This window comes from Idiotropiscis lumnitzeri, chromosome 11 (genome assembly GCF_059441095.1).
Source record: "Idiotropiscis lumnitzeri isolate Australia: NSW breed Sydney's pygmy pipehorse chromosome 11, RoL_Ilum_1.0, whole genome shotgun sequence".
Lineage (NCBI taxonomy): Eukaryota > Metazoa > Chordata > Actinopteri > Syngnathiformes > Syngnathidae > Idiotropiscis > Idiotropiscis lumnitzeri.
The window spans coordinates 10,433,967-10,444,693 of record NC_142401.1 but is presented as its reverse complement, the minus strand read 5'-3'; the positions used below and the strand labels follow the sequence as shown (position 1 = coordinate 10,444,693).

At 40.8% G+C, this 10,727-nt stretch overlaps 1 protein-coding gene across 3 annotated transcripts; it reads left to right on the top strand.

The window, feature by feature from the left end:
• Positions 1–7: 7 nt before the first annotated feature.
• rbm5 (RNA binding motif protein 5) lies at positions 8–10,486 on the top strand. 3 transcript variants are annotated; one of them, XM_088308986.1, is made up of 26 exons: positions 8–61; positions 290–332; positions 3,402–3,444; positions 3,960–4,140; positions 4,547–4,705; positions 4,784–4,853; positions 5,277–5,350; positions 6,000–6,083; positions 6,348–6,408; positions 6,735–6,800; positions 6,902–7,062; positions 7,156–7,253; positions 7,342–7,429; positions 7,504–7,572; positions 7,742–7,796; positions 7,870–7,967; positions 8,048–8,183; positions 8,273–8,361; positions 8,455–8,628; positions 8,708–8,848; positions 8,925–9,011; positions 9,091–9,267; positions 9,337–9,411; positions 9,493–9,593; positions 9,667–9,796; positions 9,900–10,486. In XM_088308986.1, exons 3-26 carry the CDS (start codon positions 3,428–3,430, stop codon positions 10,023–10,025), a joined length of 2,517 nt encoding a protein of 838 aa, XP_088165112.1. In that variant the 5' UTR covers positions 8–61; positions 290–332; positions 3,402–3,427; the 3' UTR covers positions 10,026–10,486. The 3 variants fall into 3 exon arrangements, with proteins under 3 accessions (XP_088165112.1, XP_088165111.1, XP_088165110.1); XM_088308985.1 differs by lacking the exon at positions 8–61 and adding an exon at positions 62–189; XM_088308984.1 differs by lacking the exons at positions 8–61; positions 290–332 and adding an exon at positions 3,044–3,169.
• The last annotated feature ends 241 nt before the right edge of the window (positions 10,487–10,727 follow it).

The following is a 10,727-nucleotide window of genomic DNA, read 5'->3' as shown; positions in this document are numbered from 1 at the left end:
AGGCGTTCCTGAATGTAGCCGGTTGAAAATATTGGACATATAAACTAGCAATACCATACTGGTGAGTTAGTGTTACATTGCAACGTAAATATTGAACCATTCGTTTATTTACCTTCACATCGTTGAAATTCAATAAATGTTTGTAATGACAGAGCTGTAAATTAGTACACTCAACATTGGAGCTGTTTTGTGAGTCCATAGCCTTTGAGTCTTTCATTTTGCATGCATGTTTCGTTTTATTTTCGTAAACATTTGAATTAGATTTTTTTTTTTTTTGCTAATTTTCTAGAGGTCGTGTGGAAACAGTCGAGACAAATTGGAGCAGATAAGAGGTGAGTTGGAGCGCCACAATAGCAGAAAAAATGTTTGCCCCTTTCCTGATGTCTCATTTGTTTGTATGTTTGTCACACTTAAATGTTTCAGATCATCAAACAAATTTAAATATTAGTCAAAGATAACCCAAGTAAACTCAAAAGGCAATATTTAAAGCAAGGTCTTTATTATTAAAGGAGAAAAAAAATCTGAACCTAAATGCCCTTGTGTGAAAGTGTTTTCACCCTGTTAAAACATAACTGCTTTATCATGCCTGAGTTCATTTTCTCGAGCCACACCCAGGCTTGATTACTGCCTTACCTGTTCTCAATCAAGAAATCACTTAAACAGGACTTGTCTGACAAAGTGAGGTAGACCCTAAAGATCCTGAAAAGCTCGACATCATGCCAAAATCAAAAGAAATTCAGGAACAAATGAGAAAGAAAGTAATTGAGCGTTGTCAGTCTGGTGAAGGTTATAAAGCCATTTCTAAAGCTTTGGGACTCCAGCGAACCACAGTGAGAGCCATTATCAGCAAATGGCGAAAACATGGAACGGTGGTGAACCTTCCCAGGAGTGGCCGACCGACCAAAATTAACCCCAGGAGCGCAGCGACGACTCATCAAAGAGGTCACAAAAGACCCCACAACAACGTCCAAAGAACTGCAGACCTCACTTGCTTCAGTTAAAATTACTGTTTGTGACTCCACCATACGAAAGAGACTGGGCAAAAATGGCTTTGCATTCCTAAAGTAAATACAGAAATTCAGCTCATCTTTAAGATACTAAAAACGTTGGTAATAATAATTGTTCTTTGCAGAGGATAAAGAATATATGCCTGTGAGTATTGTTATCTTTCCAGTTGTTACTCTGTCATTTGTGTTCTGATAGATGTTGCTTCAAGTGTAACACTATCAATAACTGATATCACTAATAACTAACAATAGAGAACATTTATTTATCATAGGCCACACAATATGAAATTAGGCCAAACACCATTTCAGAAAAGAGGCAATTTGCTACACATCCAAGCAGCCTAAACCGCAGCATGTATAGTATTTGTTTTAAATCGGAACACACCTTCTCCAGATGCTTCAACAAAACCCTAAAACCAATGTGTCATGCATTTCAGTTTATTATTACTAGATTTATTTTTCATACCACTTTTATCTTGCATGAATGCTAATGTAGTATGTTTATATCTGAGAATACTGTACTTGGAATTCATTACCGTACTGTGCTTTTCTGCAATTGTATGTGTAGAGAAATGTGGCGTTGCCATCAACAGACTATAAAAAAAAAACAGAGTTTATTACTAGATGTATTTTATCTTGCATGAATTCTAATGCATTGTGCTTATTTGAAAATACTGTACTTTACCATGCTGTACCTTTCAGTTGCTGTATATCGTCTAGTGAAGTGTGTTGTCGTCATCTGAACTCCAAAACTGAGGATAAGTGCCAAATACAAATATGCCTCATCTTCGTAACTGGTGTGTTTTTCTTAATCATAGACTGTTCCGATTTCAGACAGCTCAGGTCAGAGACTGCTGGCTTCTTTAAACAGTTCTGCGCCTTTTTGTATAGGTCCTTCTTAAACTTCCAGACGAACGTCACCTTCCTTATATGAGGAGAACTTGATTTATATTTCACCGGATAAAAAAAAAAAAGACCCGCAAGTAACAAAAGTGACAAATACGCTAACAGCCACACTGACTCGTCCCAGGAATAATCTTTTAATAGATTTAAAAATCGTTGTATAATCACAACTGGCAAACAGTGTTGGATAAAGCCGCAACTGGATAATCGCAGGAATTTTCACTCATCCTTTGTGGATGTGATGCATTTAGCGAGCAAACCACCTGGTTGCAGAATGACTGAAATTTGTGCCAGTTGTGTGTGTGTGTGTGTTTGTAATAAACGCGCTCTTGTGGGCGATGCCACAAAAAGAAAACACTTTTTCAAATAAACAACAATTTAAGTTATAAATTACTTTTTGAAGAACGACATCCAGGGATTACCCCGTGTTGAATGTCCTTCACCGCCTTTTCTGTGGTGATGAGTCTGATAAACTGTTTAGCATATCTGCCTCACAGTTCAGTGGTGCGGGGTTCAATTCCGGCCCTCCCGTGTAGAGTTTGCATGATCAAAACAAGTTGTAGCACTCACACAATTTATTAACGGGCAAATATTTTCTTACCGTACTGGAAAGCAAGTATTAAGCAGTGGTAGAGTAACATAACATTTTGTTTTTTCACACAATGATTTGCATAAGAACACTTAAGCTGCATACAACTTGTAAAAACAAAAAGTATGCATGTTTTTCAAACACCTGGGTGTTTAGCTTCTCTGGTGTTTAGCACCTCTCACAGGCAATTAACAAAATCGCCATAGCAATTTGGCACATAATGCACTTGCGTCGTTAGCTTTTGCATTGTGGGGCTCCGTACAAAACAACTCTGACCATGAGAGATTTTGCGAATCGCACTATCGACGTCATGGTTTTATCTCCCCATTCACAAATTGAATAAATTGTCTGATCTCATTTAGGCAATTAATGTTATGTCTCACTTCTGCATCATTTAATGCTTTTTATAACTTGCGTATAAATCGTTTTGTCGTGTAAGGTGAAAATGAAATGGAAATTAAATCACATGATGCGTTTGAGCACGACTTATTCGGCTCATAACCTCCTTTAAGACAAAATCCGGGTCATGCTATCAATATTAATTGAAACCCCGATGCATCTTGGGAAGAAGAAGGTGTCGTCGTTCTTTCATGAGTGTCAACTCTGAATGTAGCTGGTGGATAATTTCGAAAACAGCAGACAAATATTCGAAGGTAGCCATACCGCACTGGTGAGTTCGTGTGCACATAGACACGTAAATGTTTAATCATTCGTTTATTTACCTTCAGATTGTTAAAATTCATGTTTGAAAATGAGTACATTCAACATCGGAGCTGTTTTGTGCGGCCATAGCCCTTGAGTCTTTCAGTTGTCGCATTTTGCTGTTGTGCATGCATGTTTCGTGTTATTTTTTTTTTCTTAGCAATATTTGAATATGCTTTTTTTGTGTGCTCATTTTCTAGAGTCCGTGTGGAAACAGTCGGGACAAATGGGAGCCGATAAGAGGTGAGTTGAAGCGCCACGAGAGCAGTTATAAACTATTACGTGTGGTGTCAATAAACGATTGAAAATGAGAGCTTCTTCTGGAATACTGATCAATGCAAGGGGTTATCAGTTTTATATTTCTGTGTAAACATTTGCTAATATTTACCTTTGTTATTAACGATGATATTCGTCAATGTGAGAGCACTGGTCTTATTAATGGTATATCAGTATTGGTTAAAGCTTTAACAAAGTAGAAAATATAAACATTAGTTTTATATTGAAATGGACAACCCAAACATCATTCCTATGAAATCACAATGTCCTGGTGAGCGAATCGTCTCATTGCATTTCATTGTTCTGCTGACATTTTATGCCACTGTTATAGATAGCTGAACAAACATTTAATAAATACGTTGTGTTTGATCGTTTTTTTTTTAATTTTTTTGATTGGATACGTTGGATAATCTGATGGTAAAATGTTATCTTCATCACCATATGACACTTTAATTTGTATATTGCTATTGCCTGTTCAATAGGATAAGTCGGACTGAACGGAGCGGCAGGTATGGCTCGGACGCTCCCCGTGATGCTTCTGATTGGCGCGACCGACGAGAACGCGATCAAGAGCGTGATCGCCGCTGGTCTGATGAGAGACGTGGAGATCGCAATGAAGGAGAGCGAGATCGAGATCGTCGAGGATCCAGAGACAGTCCAGAGGTGATTACATCATAATCGGTTCATATCAACGCTCAAAATAACCGTTTTTCTCTTTGCAGCCCAGTTTTGCTAATCAGTGACTTGATTTGGGTAACAGTTTACTTACTTTGTGGAGGAATTTTTGCTGGTTAATCCCAAAGAGATGAAGCAAGTCTTTTATTAAAGCAACACACCACTGAAAGTTCATTGCCCACCATTAATTTAGTCAGTGTGTATATATGAGAGTAGTGCAAATATCAGTGGCATTACATTCCTTAAAAAAATTATTTAGGCTATCAAAATAATGACAAACCCTGTGCAGTGCCATCTTGACCAGTTTTGAGCAGGTATTTGATCACTGATGCAGTGCGTGCATTAACATGGAACTGTTAATTTAATGCACTTGTTTTTTTATTTTATGTTCTAGCCAAGAGAGCGGAAAAGGCGCAACAGTGACAGATCGGAGGACGGCTATCACTCTGATGGTGATTACCCAGATCAGGATTACAGAAGAGAAGCTGGGGATGAGAAGAGGAGCAAGACCATCATGCTATGGGGTCTTTCTTCTCACGTCACAGAGGAAGATGTGCGTATTTTTTTGTGCTTGCATGTGGAATGAAGCCTTTTAGGTTTGTAGTTGCTGACTATTTTGTGCGTCATGCAGATTTGTTTTGCCATTGATCAACTGGAGGGTCCCCAGCCAGCCGATGTCAGACTGATGAAAAAGAAGACAGGTGAGACTGGGATACATGATGGACCTTCACTTTCCCCTAAACTTTGACCATAGGGCAAATCTGCTTCCAGTCAGACCCATTTACTCATAACAACATGGTTAGATTAGTTCTTAAAAAAAAAAAAAAAAAAAAAAAATCAAATGATGCTTTCATGTGTCATCATTTTGAGTCCTGTGCAGGTAAGTAAGAAGAGCAATAGGGGTACTTTTGTTACGTAGCGTGGCGTGAGCAATGGTTTCCATGGTATTGGGCAATGTTTCCCTTCTTCCTTTTTGTTTTGCTGTGGTAAAACCCGTAAGGATTGGTCTATTGTTTTACCAATCAAGGCCTGGGTCGTGAAGCAGTTTGTGGAACAGTTTTAATAAAATGCCCATGGACTCTTAACTAACACGCCTCCCGTCTATATTTGAATGCTGTCTCTAGGTATAAGCCGTGGTTTCGCCTTCGTGGACTTTTATCACTTGCAAGATGCTACCCGATGGATGGAGACCAATCAGGTTGCTTCACAATCGCCAAGTCTAGCTTTAATCTTGGAGATCTAGGGAAAAGTAACCCCAAAGGCAACCTTAAATGCTTTGAGCCCAAACATTTTTTTGTCCATTATGTGTTGGGGGCTTTTCCCCCTGGATGATAGATTATTTTGAGGTAGTGTATTGTAATACCAGTACTATGCAGCATATTTCTTTGGACTCGTGAGGCCATCTTTTTAAAATACTGTACGTGTATCTCATACTGTTTTGCATTGATTACGCTGGCATTACTGATTAGACTTGGATAGCCCCATGCAAAAAAAAAAACAAACTTTAATCCATGGGGCATTATTATATATATATTTTAAGTATTTGTTTTTATTGTAGTCATTTTGCCAACATTTCTGTGGGGAGGTCATCTGTGGTTTTCCAGAAAGCAGTCAGAATTGTCTTTTAGGGTCTCATAAAAACACTTTACTCCAGCTCACCCTGAGCACTTGGGTCCCAAACACTTAAAGATCTTTCTACACATCACATACATCACGTCTGTCTTTAACAAAGGATACATGCTGGGGGTCCCTCACCCCCTCCTCTCCCCTTCCAAAATGGTTGCTCTGTTGAGTTGAGATCAACACACGCCACAAACACTCGGGTAACATTTGTATTCCTCTTTCAGAAACGTCTGGTCATCCAAGGGAAAAATGCGGACATGCACTACAGTCATCCCAGACACAACTACGGAGACTGGCTCTGTAATACTGTAAGTTAATGCTCCGTCTTGATTCCACTATGCAAACGACCACACTCTCCATGCATGTAGATATGTCATCAAGTTTTAAATAGCTTCAGTCCTGTTAGCTTGTTTTCATTCAGTTATATATTTACATAAGTGCTTGAGGCTAGGTGGTATCCCAGGTAAGTAGGGTGTGCTGCACCAATCTAGACTTCAAGTTGTCTCAGGCAGCACTGTGCAGGAGGGCATTTGCAGGTGTATAATAAAAATGATGTGAACGGTTACTTGCAGTGTGGCCTGTACAATTTCCGGAGGCGGCTGAAGTGCTTCAGGTGTTCAGCAGCTAAAGTTGGTAAGTAGTTAAAGATCAACAGGAGGCCACCGACCCCCAACATGCAAGCAGGCTGAGGCAACAATGTTGGGATACAGCCCAGTGTTTATTTTTGAGACTTCTAGAATTCTTGTGAGATGGACAATTGTCCTGTCCCTGTTGGACATTTGACCCAGCACAGATGGGAGGCTGAGCATGCACTTCAGACAAAATCCTTCTCAATTGGCTAAATTACAAACTTTGGCGTTATCTCTCTAAAGTCCTTTGAAAGGGTTTTAGTGATTTTCCTTTTTGTTGACTCGTCTAGAAGTCACATTTACGCACCAAGTCTGTCTTTCTCTCTACAGAATGTGAGACGAGCAATAGTGCTGACATCAATGATACTCAGCCCGGTGGAGACTTCTGTGGTGACAGTAAGGACTATTAATTTTGTAGACGTATTGGACCCATAATTTGGAATCAAAGGCTGCTCACCATGTGGTAATATTTTTAATTTGTTCTTTGTCATTCACAGCAATCATCCTGAGAAATATAGCTCCCCTGAGCACCGTGGAAGGCATCATGACGGTCCTGGCACCATATGCTAATCTTTCGCCGAGCAACATTCGCCTAATCAAGGACAAACAGACGGGCCAGAACAGAGGCTTTGCCTTTGTGCAACTGTCTTCTCCTCTGGTAAAAAAAAATAAAATAATTGATAGCAGGTTATCTTTCATTCACGTTGATGCAATATTAATCAAAACATATCTGCTCTATTTGTGAACACAGGAGGCCTCTCAGCTGCTCACAATCTTACAAGGACTGCAGCCTGGGCTCAAATTGGATGGGAAAACAATTGGGGTGGATTATGCCAAGAGTGCTCGAAAGTGTGTAACTGTCCAACTTAATTGTTTTATGACTGATGAATGAATTTATATTGAGTAGACGGTAATAGTTCTTTAATTGCAACTCTAGGGACCTTTTACTCCCTGATGGGAATCGCGTCAGTGCCTTCTCTGTTGCTAGCACAGCGATTGCTGCAGCTCAGTGGTCCTCAAGTCAGGTAAAAGCATACTTTCTTTTTTTTTTTTCCCCCTCACCAATTTGTGCAGGCTTCTAATTGTGTCGCTTTTTCAGCCTCATCCGAATTCAGAGGGAGTGTCCGAGTACAGCCTTTTGCACGAAGGCTACACTCCAATGTCACAGGTTCGTAGAACAGTAGAGGTCACTATTGTAACGCATGAATTTGGGATTTCTGTAAAGGCTAATGTAAATCTATAAAATTGTGGCACCACAGTCCCATCTAGTTGGTAGAGCACCATATGGCCCTAGAGTCATCCTTGGACGTTTATTGACCTTTCTGCATTATTTGCAGGCATATTATCAGGTTGCAGGCGCCAGCACCTCACAGGAAAATGGGATTCTTGGAGGTATCAAACGCTAAGCTCATCATCATTATGTTTACGACGTGATATTTACAATCCTTTATGTGCTTAAATACAGCCGCCCCGAGCATGAAGCTTGTTCCTGCTGCCGGCGTAGTTCTCTCCCCGGCCATGCAAGTCTTTCAACCGCATATAATTGGCCAACCTGCTATTCAGGTAACGCGGTTGTGTTTGCTTGTACCGCAAATGGAATGAGCAGTGTTACAGAGGTGAAATGACAAATGTTTTGCTTATAGGCATTGCAGCTGGCTCAGCAGTTGGAGGCCAAATCTCAGGCAGGACATTTCTCAGGCGCTGACGCTGTGGCTGTAGCCACAGTGACGGCTGCCACTGCAGCTACGACTCCGGGTCAAGCGACAGACTCCGCCACTGGTATAACCATGTCGAAATTATTTCTAGGTTCACCTGACTACTTTCCTATCCTTGTTGTTTTGGATTGTCAAATGTCTTTTCATTGCCAGTTCCAGATACATCCACTTATCAGTATGACGAATCATCTGGCTATTATTTTGACCCTCAAACTGGCCTCTACTACGATCCGAACACGCACGTAAGCAGCATCCAATTTCGGAATAGCTCCCTTCATAATCACTGCTGTCGTTATCTAGTAATGTACGCTCGTGTTTATGTTTTTCCTCCTCAGTATTACTACAACTCTCAGACTCAGCAATATCTTTATTGGGATGGCGAGAAGCAGACGTATGTCCCCGTCGCAGTCGACGCAAACACTACACCCGCTCCCACCACCGCAAATTCGAAAGAACCCCGTGAAGGAAAGGAGAAGAAAGAAAAGCCCAAGAGTAAAACTGCTCAGCAGGTATCATATTTATCCTACAGCAGCACAATTATTGCTACTTTCTTCTTTGTTCTCTTTTGACTCAATGATTTGCTTCCAGATTGCTAAAGATATGGAACGCTGGGCTAAAAGTCTTAATAAGCAGAAGGAGAACTTCAGGAGCAGCTTCCACCCGATCAGTCAAGAGGAAAGGAAGGAGGCTGCTGCTGCGGATGCTGGCTTCACACTTTTTGAGAAAAAGGTAACCCGGTATTTTGATCAACTTCGGTTGTACGTCACTAGTTGCCGTTGTTTAAGTGGATGTACTACATTTTCAGCAAGCCGGTGTACTGGACAGATTCATTCCAGAGATGATAAATGTTCCCGAAGAGGAAGCGGCCACCAGCTCCTCCAACACCTCCAAGGTGAGATTTTGTCTCACTTTGGGGCCGATCAATAAGTCCTTTGATTGGGGTGCGAAAAGTCATGCGTTTGTGTTGTTAGTGTGGCCTTGTGGCGGCCTATAGCGGAGACAGTGACCCCGAGGAGGCAGCCGACGGTGGAGAGGGAAGCCAGGACAAGTTGACTGACTGGAAAAAGCTCGCCTGCTTGTTGTGCAGGAGGCAGTTTCCCAATAAAGAAGGTTTAATCCGACATCAACAGCTGTCCGACCTCCATAAGGTAAGAAATATTTTTTGTGTGCTTATTAACAATGTCGACGTTTGGTTCACGTCAGATGTTCTTTCCTAGAAAAACCTGGAAGTTATGCGACGATCGCAACTGAGTGAAGCTGAGCTCGAGGAGTTGGAGAGAAGAGAAACGGAGGTTGGCCTGACGGCCTTTTTGAGTGCAATATTTATAGTTCTTGCATATAAATGAAATTGTTTTAATTCTTTGTTTGTGTAGTTGAAATACAGAGACAGAGCAGCAGAGCGACGAGAAAAATACGGCATCCCTGAACCCCCTGCCCCAAAAAAGAAGAAATACAGCCAGCCAACACCTGTTGTGTAAGAATTTTGTATACACTTTTTTACTCACGTTTCATAATTTGATTCTAATTTGTTTCTTCCTTTACTGCAGTAACTACGAGCAACCCACCAAAGATGGCCTCAACAGTGACAATATTGGCAACAAAATGTTGCAAGCTATGGGCTGGAAGGAGGGGAAAGGCCTCGGTCGCAACCAGCAGGGCATCACTGCACCCATTCAGGTATTTAGTGGGGGTTGTCTTGATGAACATCCATTCACTTTACTCAAAGTACACATGAGGAGATTGTTCACACTTGTTTTGTTTGTCCTTCTCATTCTTGCAGGCACAGCTAAGAACCAAAGGAGCCGGTCTCGGCACTCAAGGCACCAACTACACCCTCTCTGCATCAGACACATATAAAGATGCAGTCCGCAAAGCCATGTTTGCACGCTTTACTGAGCTGGAGTGAATGAGATGATCACTGAAGTCGTACACTACATTGTCCCGCGTGTTCATTATTTTTGCCTCGAGCCGAAGTGGCTGAACCATCCAATGGAAAAGAATTTCACATGGAGGCATTTGCAAATAAGTACATATAATTTATGTTGTAAATATGCACAGTCAAAGTAACACCCCTGTTTTACACGCTTTCTTTTTTTTGTGGTGCTAATAGGATATTCATTAGTAAAGAGATTGTACAGTTTATACAAAATGTCTTGTCTGTTTACAGCAAATAAACTATACTAAAAAAACAGTCTTGTCCCTTAAAAAAAATAAACCAGTTACACCTTGACCTGGTATGCAAATGATCTAAAATATAATTGCGGTGAGCTTAAGAATTGTACACGTCCAAAGGCCCATCATGGTTTTGAACAGAAATACGTCAGTTCCTCTGCTGACAGTTGTGAAAATAAATTAAGTGTAAACATATTTGGGGCGCTTGTCGTGCATCATAAAATACTTCCGTCGTTGCAATGTCAACTTGTGAAAGAAGGTCACTTTTTTTGCTGCATGGCCATTAATTATACTCAGGTCCTCTTAAACACAAATTAGGAAGTCATGAACAGAAAAAAAACAACAACAGAGAATGTGCTGGTATGAGCATGGTCAAACAAGTTGTCGCTCCATGCTGTATTTTGTCCATGTCAACACCAGCCTTGACAGCACACAG

Excerpts from the sequence above, each read along its gene's own strand:
- rbm5 (XM_088308986.1), top strand. Across the intron at positions 7,063-7,155 it reads TGCAACTGTCTTCTCCTCTG|GAGGCCTCTCAGCTGCTCAC; the intron begins GTAAAAAAAAAT and ends TTGTGAACACAG. Across the intron at positions 7,430-7,503 it reads CTCAGTGGTCCTCAAGTCAG|CCTCATCCGAATTCAGAGGG; the intron begins GTAAAAGCATAC and ends TCGCTTTTTCAG.